This window comes from Rhinoraja longicauda, chromosome 18 (assembly GCF_053455715.1).
Source record: "Rhinoraja longicauda isolate Sanriku21f chromosome 18, sRhiLon1.1, whole genome shotgun sequence".
In the NCBI taxonomy this organism is placed as follows: Eukaryota; Metazoa; Chordata; class Chondrichthyes; order Rajiformes; family Arhynchobatidae; genus Rhinoraja; species Rhinoraja longicauda.
This window is the reverse complement of record NC_135970.1, coordinates 35,737,005-35,752,496: the sequence shown is the minus strand read 5'-3', so window position 1 is coordinate 35,752,496 and position 15,492 is coordinate 35,737,005. Positions and strand designations below refer to the sequence as shown.

The 15,492-nt window shown below is 47.0% G+C and overlaps 1 protein-coding gene across 1 annotated transcript in view; it reads left to right on the top strand.

The window, feature by feature from the left end:
- The window catches only part of LOC144602176 (protein kinase C-binding protein NELL1-like), a 452,218-nt gene that overhangs the window by 48,314 nt on the left and 388,412 nt on the right, over positions 1-15,492 (top strand). Inside the window, exon 6 of the mRNA XM_078414912.1 lies at positions 14,085-14,157. Within this exon, the coding sequence (XP_078271038.1) occupies positions 14,085-14,157 (73 nt within the window). The remainder of the gene's footprint in view (positions 1-14,084; positions 14,158-15,492) is intronic.

Below are 15,492 nucleotides of genomic sequence, written 5' to 3'. Positions count from 1 at the left end.
AAGCACCGCCCCCCCACGCCGGCTCCTCCTTTGTTCCCGGCGGAATCCTTCTGCAGGGGTTTGACACAAAGTGTTGACCATTTCTTCTCTCCCTTCACCCCTTCCCCTCCCCTTCCCCCCCTCCCCCCCCCCCCACCCCTGACAGATGCTGCTTGACCCGCTGAGTTCCTCCAGCACACTGTGACGGCCCAGTAGCGTAGCAGGTGGAGCTGCTGCCTCACAGCGCCAGAGATGCGGGTTTGATCCTGACCTCCGGTGCCGTCTGTGTGGAGTTTGCCCGTGCAACCTGTGACCGCGTGGGTTTACTCCGGGTGCTTCGGTTACGCCCCACATCCCAAAGACGTGCAGGATTGTTGGTTAATTGGACTCTGTAAATCGTCCCCCAGTGTGTAGGGAGAGGATGAGAAAATGGGATGACACTGAACTGATGTGAATGGGTGACGGATGGTCGTCGTGGGCTGAAGGGCCTGTTTCTATGCTGTAACTCTGAACCAAACCTTTGATTGAAGCTTCAGGATCTTTGCAGTGTTGATCCTGAACTGCTTTAGTCTTTGATTTTGGTAAATTCAAAGGTTAAACTGAACATTCTGAAATCTCCCATTCAAGTGAAAATATGAATCTCTCCGTCTTTAGTTCGGTTCAGAGATACTGCACGGAAACACGACCTCGGGGCCCACAGAGTCCCGCGCCGACCAGCGATCCCCGCACACTAGCACTATCCTACACGCACTGGGGACAATTTACAATTTTTTGCTGATGCCAATTAACCTACGAACCTCTACGCCTTTGGAGTGTGGGAGGAAACCGGAGCACCCGGAGAAAACCCACGCAGGTCACAGGGAGAACGTACAAACTCCGTACAGACAGCACCCGTGATCAGGATGAAACCCTGATTCCTGGCGCTGCAAGGCAGTAACTCTACCGCTGCGCCACCGGGCCGCCCTGCAATCATTTGTTTTGTATTTGAACAAGTCAGGAAGGACTATTGAATGCAGATCGTGTTTAGTTTTGCTGTTGTGTTTAGATTATCATGTTTGCCACGTGCATGATGTTCCGGCCATTATAATAACACTTGTGATCTTTTGGAATGGAAATTATGCAGTGTATTTTACATGAATTGGATGAGCCTTGTTTACGAGAAAAAGCATCCTTGAGAAATGTCACGGTGGCAGATTAATCCCTCAAACCAGATTCAAATACTGTGCTCTGATTTAAGGTCGAGCTCACGCGGTTGGTGAAAAAACATGATTTGCTTGAAAGGCGTGATTAAAAAGTACGGATTTGAAATTTTACCTTGGACCACAGGATAATACCCCAATCAAATCAAAACTCCACTTTGCCGTGACACTTATTTTACAACAGAAAAACGTTTTAATAAAAGAACGACTTAATTGCAAGTGTTTGAAGTATACAAGTATACAAGAGTGCGGCACGGTGGCGCAGCGGTAAAGTTGCTGCCTTAGGATGCTAGCTCCTCAAACTGCGGAGCATCTTGGACAATACATCTCACCCCCTCCATGACACACTGGCCAACCTGAAGTTGGAGAAATCAATATTCATAACACTGGGCTGTAAGCTGCCCAAGCGGAACAACGTTTCTGATCCTGAACGATACTGCACGGAAGGGGCCTGTTTCCATGTTGTATCTCCAAACTAAGATCAACTAGGTTGGATTCATGGGAGGTGGTCTTGGAGGGGAGGATGCTCCTCAAACTGTGGAGCATCCTGGACAATACAGCTCACCCCCTCCATGGGTTCACTAGGTTGATTCCCGGAATGGCGGGACTGTCGTATGTTGAAAGACTGGAGCAATTAGGCTTGTATACACTGGAATCTAGAAGGATGAGGGGGGATCTTATTGAAACATATAAGATAATTAGGGGATTGGACACATTAGAGGCAGGAAACATGTTCCCAATGTTGGGGGAGTCCAGAACAAGGGGCCACAGTTTAAGAATAAGGGGTAGGCCATTTAGAACGGAGATGAGGAAGAACTTTTTCAGTCAGAGAGTGGTGAAGGTGCGGAATTCTCTGCCTCAGAAGGCAGTGGAGGCCAGTTCGTTGGATGCTTTCAAGAGAGAGCTGGATAGAGCTCTTAAGGATAGCGGACTGAGGGGGTATGGGGAGAAGGCAGGAACGGGGTACTGATTGAGAGTGATCAGCCATGCTGGTACAAATCGAAGGTATTTATTCACAAATTGCTGGAGTAAGTCAGCAGGTCAGGCAGCATCTCAGGAGAGAAGGAATGGGCGACGTTTCGGGTCGAGACCCTTCTTCAGACTGATGTCAGGGGGGCGGGACAAAGGAAGGATATAGGTGGAGACAGGAAGATAGAGGGAGATAGACAATAGACAATAGACAATAGGTGCAGGAGTAGGCCATTCAGCCCTTCGAGCCAGCACCGCCATTCAATGCGATCATGGCTGATCACTCTCAATCAGTACCCCGTTCCTGCCTTCTCCCCATACCCCCTCACTCCGCTATCCTTAAGAGCTCTATCCAGCTCTCTCTTGAAAGCATCCAACGAACTGGCCTCCACTGCCTTCTGAGGCAGAGAATTCCACACCTTCACCACCCTCTGACTGAAAAAGTTCTTCCTCATCTCCGTTCTAAATGGCCTACCCCTTATTCTCAAACTGTGGCCCCTTGTTCTGGACTCCCCCAACATTGGGAACATGTTATCTGCCTCTAATGTGTCCAATCCCCTAATTATCTTATATGTTTCAATAAGATCCCCCCTCATCCTTCTAAATTCCAGTGTATACAAGCCCAATCGCTCCAGCCTTTCAACATACGACAGTCCCGCCATTCCGGGAATTAACCTAGTGAACCTACGCTGCACGCCCTCCATAGCAAGAATATCCTTCCTCAAATTTGGAGACCAAAACTGCACACAGTACTCCAGGTGCGGTCTCACCAGGGCCCGGTACAACTGTAGAAGGACCTCTTTGCTCCTATACTCAACTCCTCTTGTTACGAAGGCCAACATTCCATTGGCTTTCTTCACTGCCTGCTGAACCTGCATGCTTCCTTTCATTGACTGATGCACTAGGACACCCAGATCTCGTTGAACTCCCCCTCCTCCTAACTTGACACCATTCAGATAATAATCTGCCTTTCTATTCTTACTTCCAAAGTGAATAACCTCACACTTATCTACATTAAACTGCATCTGCCATGTATCCGCCCACTCACACAACCTGTCCAAGTCACCCTGCAGCCTTATTGCATCTTCCTCACATTTCACACTACCCCCCAACTTAGTATCATCTGCAAATTTGCTAATGGTACTTTTAATCCCTTCGTCTAAGTCATTAATGTATATCGTAAATAGCTGGGGTCCCAGCACCGAACCTTGCGGTACCCCACTGGTCACTGCCTGCCATTCCGAAAGGGACCCATTTATCCCCACTCTTTGCTTTCTGTCTGTCAACCAATTTTCTATCCATGTCAGTACCCTACCCCCAATACCATGTGCCCTAATTTTGCCCACTAATCTCCTATGTGGGACCTTGTCGAAGGCTTTCTGAAAGTCGAGGTACACCACATCCACTGACTCTCCCTTGTCAATTTTCCTAGTTACATCCTCAAAAAATTCCAGTAGATTTGTCAAGCATGATTTCCCCTTCGTAAATCCATGCTGACTCGGAATGATCCCGTTACTGCTATCCAAATGCTCAGCAATTTCGTCTTTTATAATTGACTCCAGCATCTTCCCCACCACTGATGTCAGAGGATCTGGGAAGGGGGAGGGGAAGAGAGGGACAGAGGAACTATCTAAAGTTGGAGAAGTCGATGTTCATACCACTGGGCTGCAAGCTGCCCAGGCGAAATATGAGGTGCTGTTCCTCCAATTTCCGGTGGGCCTCACTATGGCACTGGAGGAGGCCCATGACAGAAAGGTCAGACTGGGAATGGGAGGGGGAGTTGAAGTGCTCAGCCACCGGGAGATCAGATTGGTTAACGCGGACCGAGCGCAGTTGTTGAGCGAAGCGATCGCCGAGCCTGCGTTTGGTTTCGCCGATGTAAATAAGTTGACATCTGGAGCAGCGGATGCAATAGATGAGGTTGGAGGAGGTGCAGGTGAACCTCTGTCTCACCTGGAAAGACACTAGATTGTAGGTTCATTGTCTTGGTATAATTGTAAATGATCCCTAATGTGTGTGTGTGTGTGTGTAGGATAGTGCTGGTGTCCGGGGATCGCTGGTCATGGACTCGGTGGGCCGAAGTTCCTGTTTCCGCGTTGTATCTCTCAACTATCTCAAAACTAAAATCAAAACTCCACTTTGTTGTGACCAGTATTTTACAACAAAATAAACTTTATGAAACAAACTGATTTAAATTGCAAATACTTGAAGTGTGTAAGTGGGCAAGAATAATGCTAAATTGGCACCGTTTTGTGAAGACGTGGCAACATGCTAAAATATGGCCATTTTTTGTGCAAATGTAATTAACTACAGTGGGAGTTAAGACTGAATACATTACTTGCGGTGTGGACCTGAACTGTAATTTGAGTCTTTCCACATAACTCATTACCAATCTGTACTTTTTGTGTGTTTTATGGAGCTTGGGGATATTGAACTGTGGGAGGATACGCAAACCAAATGTAAATACTGCTTGGGCAAAATCTGCAAATCAGAATTTTGATTTTGATTGCAGTTGCAGAAAACAGTGGGCCATAAAGATGCTGCAAAAAAACAAAATGAAAGGTCATATCAGTGACTAATATGGGTTCGGCACAGCGGCTGCCTTGCAGCGCCTGAGACCCGGGTTCGATCCTGACTACGGGTGCTGTCTGTATGGAGTTTGTCCGTTCTCCCCGTGACCGTGTGGGTTTTCTCCGGGTGCTCTGGTTTCTTCCCACGCTCCTGCAGATTTGTAGGATAAATGTGAAATTGTCCCTAGTGTGTGCAGGGATCAGTGGTCGGCGCGGACTCGGCGGGCCGAAGGGCCTGTTTCCATGCTGTATCTCTAAACTAAAGAAGAATTAGTTGCAATGCTCCGGGCATTGCTATTGTATGTGCCATTATGACATCCCTTATCCCTTGTATTTATTCACAAAATGCTGGAGTAACTCAGCAGGTCAGGCAGCATCTCAGGAGAGATGGAATGGGTGACGTTTCGGGTCCTTTTAAGTTCAAAATGGACAAGTTGATGTTAATTATGTTTTCCTGATTTTACAATTCAACATTAAACGTTGGTGAAGATCTTGCTGATGCACAAAGGGACAGCTCTGACCTTGTCACATGGTTGAATTCATGAATTGCACTCAACTTGGACTTCGGGCAACCTTTGATCTGCATTGTCACTCCGCGTGGTGAGGAAGTCACGGAGTCACACAGCACGGAAACTGGCCCTTCGGCCCAACTCGTCCGTGCTGGCCAAGAATCCCCAACCAAACTCATCCCTTTTTGCCTGCGTTTGTTCCATATCCATCTAAACCCAGGTCAGGTGGGCCCAAACGAGACCTGCAATGAGGTTGGGCAAAGATTGGTGAGGGTGTAAGCAATGGTGTTTTAGTAAGTGGGGAGACTCGGGTCTAAGCATGTGAAAGATTATTAAGGGGTTGGACACGTTAGAGGCAGGAAACGTGTTCCCAATGTTGGGGGAGTCCAGAACCAGGGGCCACAGTTTAAGAATAAGGGGTAGGCCATTTAGAATGGAGATGAGGAAAATCTTTTTCAGTCAGAGAGTTGAAAATCTGTGGAATTCTCTGCCTCAGAAGGCAGTGGAGGCCAATTCTCTGAATACATTCAAGAGAGAGCTAGATAGAGCTCTTAAGGATAGCGGAGTCAGGGGGTATGGGGAGAAGGCAGGAACGGGGTACTGATTGAGAATGATCAGCCATGATCACATTGAATGGTGGTGCTGGCTCGAAGGGCCAAATGGCCTCCTCCTGCACCTATTGTCTATTGTCTATTGAAAGGGAGGAATGTAACTTTTTTAAATCCACGATGTTGGTATTTCCATGTTCCTGATGCTTGAGATGAAGTTGCTTTGAAAGAATGTAAATTTCTTTGAGCATTCTGTCCCCTGCACTTAGTTTAGGGATACAGTGTGGAAACAGGCCCTTTCATCCCACCGAGTCCATGCCGACCAGCGATCCCCGCACACTAGCACTATCCTACACACATGAGAGACAATTTTACATTTATGCCAAGCCAATTAACCTACCAACCATTCTGAAGAAGGGTCTCGACCCGAAACTTCACCCATTCCTTCTCTCATGAGATGCTGCCTGACCTGCTGAGTCATTTTGTGAATCAATACCTTCGATTTGTACCTGCATCTGCAGTTATTTTCTTATACAAACCTGCAGGTCTTTGGCATGTGGGAGGAAACCTAAGATCTCGGAGAAAACCCTACGCAGGTCACGGGGAGAACGTGCAAACTCCGTGCAGACAGCACCCGTGGTCAGGATCGAACCCGGGTCTCTGGCGCTGTGAGGCAGCAACTCTACCGCTGCGCCACCGTGCCGCCCAATAGCTAGATTTTAATACTTTGAAGCAAACAGTTTTGGTCTTCAAAGCCGATGCATAATTCTTGATGAGATGAGAGTACGTAATATTTTTGTTTCATATTTTGTGTCTTCCCACACAACGTTGCTGTGAAGTTGTGTCACAGAGACTTGGGTTGTTGGTGGATGAGTTGTTGGAGCTGGCTGCCTTCCCAACCTTTTGACAATGCCGTGCAGATGATTACTAGAAGTCCTTCTCTGTCACAGTGCAATAAGCAAACGCTGAGCCCGACTGTCCATCCTCACAGTCGTCAACATTCAGGGGAAAATGTGAGAGATGACATTAATCACCGAGGAGGGAAATGTTTAACGGTCTCCAAACCGCGACTGGTGGCGATTAATGAAGCCCATTTCGAGAGCGCAAAATTCCTCTTCTCCATCACTGCTCTTGCCAAGCTATATTTATGTACAATGCCTCTTGACAAGTTTTTTTGTGTTTTAAATTCTGTTTGAAGAAACTTATTTTTTGATGTATGGAGCAGTTCAGGCCAGAGAAGTTTTGAACAACTTTCCTCATCTCTTTACCATCTGATTGAAATTTTCATAATTTCGAGGTGTGGAATTGGGCCATTTGGGCACAATTCAGCCAGTCTATTCAATTGATCCATCTTTTCCTCTCAACCCCGTTCTCCTGCCTTCAGTACAGTTTAGTTTATTGTCACGTGTACCGAGGTACAGTGACAAGCTTTTCGTTGAGTGCTAACCAGTCAGCAGAAAGACAATACATGATTACAATCGAGTCATTTACTGGGTATAGATACATGATAAGGGAATGACGTTTAGTGCAAGGTAAAGCCAGCAGAGTCCGATCAAGGATAGTCCGAAGGTCATCAAAGAGGTGGATCAAGGTCATCAAAGAGGAGGTCATCAACCAGGTCCCTTGGTTGTGGTAGGATGATTCAGTTACTAGGTTAATTCCCGGAATGGCAGGACTATCATATGTTGAAAGACTGGAGCGACTAGGCTTGTATACACTGGAAGTTAGAAGGATGAGAGGAGATTTTATCGAAACGTGTAAGATTATTAAGGGGTTGGACATGTTAGAGGCAGGAAACATGCTCCCAATGTTGGGGGAGTCCAGAACAAGGGGCTACAGTTTAAGAATAAGGGGTAGACCATTTAGAACTGAGATGAGGAAAAACTTTTTCAGCCAGAGAGTTGTGAATCTGTGGAATTCTCTGCCTCAGAAGGCAGTGGAGGCCAATTCTCTGAATGCATTCAAGAGAGAGCTAGATAGAGCTCTTAAGGATAGCGGAGTCAGGGGGTATGGGGAGAAGGCAGGAACGGGGTACTGATTGAGAATGATCAGCCATGATCACATTGAATGGCGGTGCTGTATCGAAGGGCCGAATGGCCTCCTCCTGCACCTATTGTCTATTGTCTACAGTTGCCTGATAACAGCTGGGAAGAAACTGTCCCCGAATCTGGTGGTGTGCATTTTCACATTTCTCACCATAAACCCCGCGCCTGTACTAATGAAGAATCTGTCAACCTCCATTTAAAAAAAAAAAAGATCCATTGATTTGGCCTCCACAGATTCACCACCCTCTGACTCAAGAGTTTTGTGAAATATTGGAGTCAAGTTAAGTGGAGTTTATTGTTGGAGGCTCAAGAACCGTGAGGTGCAGGTACAATGTCTTGCTGCAGTGGCACCACAGGTACATGGTCAACACGCACAAGGGGCGGCCCAGTGATGCAGTGTGGTCTAGTGGTAGAGTTGCTGCCTCACAGCGCCAGAGACCCCGGATCGATCCTGACTACGGGTGCTGTCTGTACGGAGTTTGCGTGTTCTCCCTGTGATCACGTGGGCTTTTTCCGGGTGCTCTGGTTTCCTCCCACACTCCAAAGACGTGCAGGTTTATAGTGACTTTTTTTGCATATCTTTCATTCATTGTTCTTTATATCTCTCTTTTCCCATTTCCCCAACTAATCTGATGAAGGGTCTCGACCCGAAACATCCTCCACTCCAGAGATGCTGCCTGTTACTCCAGCTTGTGTCTCTCTTAGGTTTATGGGCTAATTTGCTTGGTTAAATTGTCCCCAGTGTGTTAAGGATAGTGTTAGTGTGTGGGGATCGCTGGTCGGCGTGGGCTCGGTGGGCGAAAGGGCCTATTTTCACGCTACGTCACTAAACTAAACTAAACTAAAATTTGATTTTTGAAATCTAGTATTCTGAGGCTGAATGGCTCAAGTAAAAACTTGGAAAAATTCTGGTGGGTTTTTCCAACCCATTCTTTCAGCTGTTTTGCGCCTCTCTCCAGTAAATTCTTAATCCACCTTTTGTAAACTCCTTTTACTGAAGTCCTTGCTGATATGTGATCCATCACCATTTTATCTTCTGATCATCTGTACATTCTCCTGATTGTAGTCAGGAAAGGAAAGTAAATGGGAAAACGTTTTCCAATCAAACGTTCTTTATTGATGACAAATGAGCTCTGGGCTAATGGTATAAGAAAATAACTGCAGATGCTGGTACAAATCAAGGTATTTATTCACAAAATGCTGGAGTAACTCAACAGGTCAGGCAGAAGGAATGGGTGACGTTTCGGGTCGAGACCCTTCTTCAGACGGATGTCAGGGGGGCGGGACAAAGGAAGGATATAGGTGGAGACAGGAAGATAGTGGGAGATCTGGGAAGGGGGAGGGGAAGAGAGGGACAGAGGAACTATCTAAAGTTGGAGAAGTCGATGTTCATACCACTGGGCTGCAAGCTGCCCAGGTGAAATATGAGGTGCTGTTCCTCCAATTTCCGGTGGGCCTCACTATGGCACTGGAGGAGGCCCATGACAGAAAGGTCAGACTGGGAATGGGAGGGGGAGTTGAAGTGCTCGGCCACCGGGAGACCAGTTTGGTCAATGCGGACCGAGCGCAGGTGTTGAGCCAAGCGATCGCCGAGCCTGTGCTTGGTTTCGCCGATGTAAATAAGTTGACATCTAGAGCAGCGGATGCAATAGATGAGGTTGGAGGAGGTGCGGGTGAACCTTTGTCTCACCTGGAAAGACTGAATTCTAATGGGCTAATTCTGGGCTAATGGTGTTTGATCGAGAGATGGTGCGACTCTTCAGACTAGAGAGCCACAGCGCGGAAACAGGCCCTTTGGCCCACCGAGTCTGCGCCGACCAGCGATCATCCCGAACGCCACCGCTATTCTACACACACTGGCGACAATTTACAATTTTACCGCAGCCAATTAACCTACAAACCTGCTTGTCTTTGGAGTGTGGGGGGACATCGGAGTTCCTGAAGAAAATCCACGCAGGTCACAGGGTGAACGTACAAACTCCGTACAGACAGCACCCTTAGTTGGGATTGAACCCGGGTCTCCGGCGCTGTAAGGCAGCAACTCTATCGCTGCGCCACCCCGCTGCCCTTGACGGCTCATCACATGGTTATTCCGTGAATAATTAACCGCGCAGTGTTTCTGCCTTAAGTGGCTTCATTCTGTTTGGATAAGAGGTGTGGGAAGGAACTGCAGATGCTGGTTTACACGGAGCATAGACACAAAGTGCTGGAGTAACTCAGCGGGACAGGCGGCATCTCTGGAGAAAAGGAACGGGTGACGTTTCGGATCAAGATCCTCCTTCTTTGCCATCTCTTCCTTCTCTCCAGAGACGCTGCCTGTCCCGCTGAGTTGCGCCAGCGTTTTGTGTCTATCGTTGGTTTAAACCAGCGTCTGCAGTTCCTTCCGAGACAGTTAGGAAAGCAGACTGTATACAGACAGAAAATGTCTGGAGTAACTCAGCGGGTCAGGCAGGATCTCTGGAGGAAAGGAATCGGTGACGTTTCAGGCTGTATGCCGTCAAAATGTTCTAGTTAACCATGGATAAAATGTATCTCACCCTGGAATTATTATTTTTTGTCCTGTTGAAATGTATCTATTCTATGTGTCCTGCAATGTTCCTTTAGAAAATATGCCACAGCAATTTGATTAACTGATCCCTGAACTTAATTTGCCAGGTCACTTCAACGTGCTCTGGTTCCACACATTAATAATTGACCTCGTTTACGTTTAAAGCGTTAGTCTCGGGACTATTCTCTCTGTGTCTCAAGCTGAACATAAAATCCCATCGTATTATGATCACGGCTGCCTTGGGATGCCTGATGCTCAAGGTCATTAAGTGATCCTTTCTTCCACGTACCAGGTCTGGTATAACTAGGTCCTTCATAGAATGCTGCTTTAACACATTAACCTGAAGGCGCTCAATTAAATTCCTCATCATGGCTTCATTTCCAGATCTTTGATTTCCCCCCCCCCCCAGTTTATTTTCAGTGGTACAGCGTGGGATCAGACCTATTGGCCCATCCTGACCCAACATGCCCCATCTTTCCTATCCATGTGCCAATTTAAATGTTGTTATATTACTCGCCTCAACTACCTCCAACACTACTACCTAAACCTACCTGCTCTCCCAGGTAATGCCTAACACATTAACTCCCCCTCCCATTCCCACACTGACCTTCCTGTCCTGGGCCTCCTCCACTGTCAGAGTGAGGCCCAGCGCAAATTGGGGGAACAGCACCTCATATTTCGTTTGGGCAGCTTACACCCCAGCGGTATAAACATTGGCTTTTCTAACTTTCAAGCAACCCTTGCATTTTCCTCTCTCTTCGTCCCTCCCCATCCTAGTTCTCCGACCAGTCTGACGTTCCTCTTGATTATGTTTTATCTCTGTACGCTTCGTTGTCTGAAGAAGGCTCTCAACCCTCAGAAGGCAGTGGAGGCCAATTCTCTGAATGCATTCAAGAGAGAGCTGGATAGAGCTCTTAAGGATAGCGGAGTCAGGGGGTATGGGGAGAAGGCAGGAACGGGGTACTGATTGAGAATGATCAGCCATGATCACATTGAATGGTGGTGCTGGCTCGAAGGGCCGAATGGCTTATTCCTGCACCTATTGTCTATTGTCTATTGACCCGAATCATCACCCATTCCTTCTCTCCACAGATGCTGCCTGACCCGCTGAGTTGCTCCAGCATTTTGTGTCTATTTAAACTCCTCATCCTGACTACGTTTTTGAGTTTTGATTTTGTTTTTTTTCCAGTTTATAAGTAGTCTCACAGCGAGGAAACGGGCCATTTGATGTTCCCTCCTTCAGTGAGTGGAGTCAATGGGTCAAATTTTGCTTGACAGCTCCAGCTTCCTCAGCAGTCTGATAATAGAACTTTACAAAGCTTGAATGCGTTTTTCAAAACTCGTTCAGCTGATGTAAATTAATTAAAAACGTTGACGTTAATTAAGATTTAAATAAAAGCTTAAACCATTCAACTTTCCCACCTGTGTTAGTGAGTGGAGTCGTGCTGGATACCAGTTTTGCGTAGTGATCACAGTTGCATTTTCACCCAATCAACTCGAGCAGTAATTAAAAAGGAACTGCAGATGCTGGTTTACACTGAAGGTAGACACAAAACGCTGGAGCGGGTCAGGCAGCATCTCTGGAGCGAAGGTATGGGTGACGTTTCGGGTCGAGACCCTTTTTCTGACTGATAGTCGAAGGAGAGGGAACTGAGAGGTAAAAATATCATAGAAAATCGAACAAAGGAATGAAAGATGTGCAAAAAGACAGATCAAAGCCAGCAACGATGATCAAGGAAGGATGGAGCCCACAATGGTCCATTGTTGGCTGTTGGAAATACAAACTGTGAAATTCAGCAGGCCGACAGTGAAATTTGCTGTCTTTGGTATTAAAAAATCTGATATTTTTGTATTAATTTCAACTTTTTGTAATGTTACTCTTTGTTATCTTTAGACTTCTGTTATAGACAATAGACAATAGGTGCAGGAGGAGGCCATTCGGCCCTTCGAGCCAGCACCGCCATTCAATGTGATTATGGCTGATCATTCTCAATCAATACCCCGTTCCTGCCTTCTCCCCATACCCCCTGACTCCGCTATCCGTAAGAGCTCTATCTAGCTCTCTCTTGAATGTATTCAGAGAATTGGCCTCCACTGCCTTCTGAGGCAGAGAATTCCACAGATTCACAACTCCCTGAGTGAAAAGGTTTTTCCGTATCTCCGTTCTAAATGGCCTGCCTCTTATTCTTAAACTGTGTGGCTCCTGGTTCTGGACTCCCCCAACATTGGGAACATGTTTCCTGCCTCTAACGTGTCCAACCCCTTAATAATCTTATACGTTTCGTGACATTTGTGACCGATACAGCAGTTCCTTAATTGCTATTGGAACCATACAGTTTTCAAATGACACTCCTGTTAGCCTTAGATAGACACAAAAAAAACTGGAGTAACTCAGCGGGTCAGGCAGCATCTCTGGAGAGAAGGAATGGGCGATGTTCCATGTCGAGACCCTTCTTCAGACTGACAGTCAGGGGAGAGGGAGACATAGAGATATGGAAGGGCAAGGTGTGGAAACGAGAGGTCAAGAGGGATGGGAATCAAGGACAATGTTAGAATGGTCCATTGTTAGGGGAGGGGAAGGTGACGACGAGGGGTATGATCAGTAAGCAGTAGCAATCCTTCCTACGCTTGTGTTAGCCTTGGCGGAAATGCATCTACCTCAAATTTTCCAATTAAAATTATCAACCCGCCTAACTGACTTGAGTATTATCAATGAATGAACACTTTATTGTCGCATGTGACGAGTCGCAGTGAAATTCTTTGCTTGCACACCCAAGGTATGCAAACAGCCGCTGCATAAAGGGCACTGACAAAGTTCCAAAGTATCTCGCGCCTTTGTTTTGCTCCCCCTCCCCCTCCCCATCCCCCTCCCTCACTCCAGGACCACCATTGTTCCCCCCACACAGCAGTCCCCCCCCCCCCCCCCCAGCAGGGTCCTTCTTTGTGCTCCCCTCCCCCCACCCCTCCTTTAACATAAAGACCTACAACATCGAACCATCTCGAACTAGTTTCCCTCTCCCCTGACTCTCACATCACCAAAACATATAAGATTATTAAGGGGTTGGACACGTTAACATGTTCCCAATGTTGGGGGGAAGTCCAGAACCAGGGGCCACAGTTTAAGAATAAGGGGTAGGCCATTTAGAACGGAGATGAGGGAAAACTTCTTCAGTCAGAGAGTAGTGAATCTGTGGAATTCTCTGCCTCAGAAGGCAGTGGAGGCCAATTCTCTGGATGCTTTCAAGAGAGAGTTCTTAAAGATAGCTGATTCAGGGGGTATGGGGAGAAGGCAGGAGCGGGGTACTGATTGTGAATGATCAGCCATGATCACATTGAATGGCGGTGCTGGCTCGAAGGGCCGAATGGCCTACTCCTGCGCCTAATGTCTATTCCTTCCCTCCAGAGATGCTGCCTGACCCGCTGGGTGTCACTCCAGCATTTTGTGTCTATTTAATAAATATGATGGTTATTCCTTGCGTTTCTTTTTGTATTGCAGTATGGACTAATTCCTTTTTTTTTGTGGTCAGGATTAAGCAATACCATGGCAGAATGTAGCCCAACTGTGTTATAAAACACCTCTTTGAGAGGTCTAACTGTTCAGTCTGAAATAGCTCTGGTCGTTTAAGAATGATTCTAGCCGCACGAACACTGTTATTGAAAATCTGTCTCACGCCGCGATTTGTGCTCATTTTCCCCTGAACCTCTGATTCTTTTTAGGGCATCCTGCAGGACGTCAAGATCGTCGTGATGCCTAATGGATATGTAACGCAGTGCCCGGACCTGAATCGCAGTAAGTACCCAGTTTGTTCCTTCTGTAATAATACCTGTCAGGAACAGCGCATTACCAAGCAAATGGGCTTCGTGCAACCAAAAAAACAAAACAATTTCAAGAGGCAAGTCCCAAGCTTTGCACATGAAAGGAGTAAATGCTGTGCGAAGAGAAATGTAATTGCCTTATTTTATTCCTCTTACTGGAATTTTCTGCTGTGTTTGAGGAAGGATATTCTTGCTATGGAGGGCGTGCAGCGTAGGTTCACTAGGTTAATTCCCGGAATGGCGGGACTGTCATATGTTGAAAGGCTGGAGCGATTGGGCTTGTGTACACTGGAATTTAGAAGGATGAGGGGGGATCTTATTGAAACATATAAGATAATTAGGGGATTGGACACATTAGAGGCAGGAAGCATGTTCCCAATGTTGGGGGAGTCCAGAACAAGGGGCCACAGTTTAAGAATAAGGGGTAGGCCATTTAGAACGGAGATGAGGAAGAACTTTTTCAGTCAGAGAGTGGTGAAGGTGTGGAATTCTCTGCCTCAGAAGGCAGTGGAGGCCAGTTCGTTGGATGCTTTCAAGAGAGAGCTGGATAGAGCTCTTAAGGATAGCGGAGTGAGGGGGTATGGGGAGAAGGCAGGAACGGGTTACTGATTGAGAGTGATCAGCCATGATCGCATTGAATGGCGGTGCTGGCTCGAAGGGCTGAATGGCCTGCTCCTGCACCTATTGTCTATTGTCTATTGTCTATTGTCTATTGTCTATTTGCTTGAGAATCGGGAGTACCGAGATGAGGATTTTACTGACAGTGGTTGCGGTCTGGCCAACATGGCGTGTCAAGAACTGTAGATTATTGGATCTGTTGTCCCTGTCATCAGCTCCTTTCAAGTGGCAACACACTCTCTTCATCTTCAGAGAGTTGCTGGTGCACACACTCATGGGTACACTCAGCACTCTTTGCTTTACAGATGTTTCGGCCTGATATTAAAGGTGAACTGCATTGCCAGGGGTTCAGTTTAGTTTGGAGATCCAGCGAGGAGACCGGCCCTTCGGCCCACCGAGCCCGTGCCGGCCATCGATCCCCGCACGTTAACACTGTCACACACACACACACACACACACACACACACACACACACACACACACACACACACACACACACACACACACACACACACACACACACACACACACTAGGGACAATTTCCTTTCACAGCCAGCCGATTACTGGAGTACTGTGTCCAAATTTGTGGAAGGATATTCTTGCTATTGAGGGCGTGCAGCGTAGGTTTACTAGGTTAATTCCCGGAATGGCGGGACTGCCATATGTTGAAAGACTGGAGCGACTAGGCTT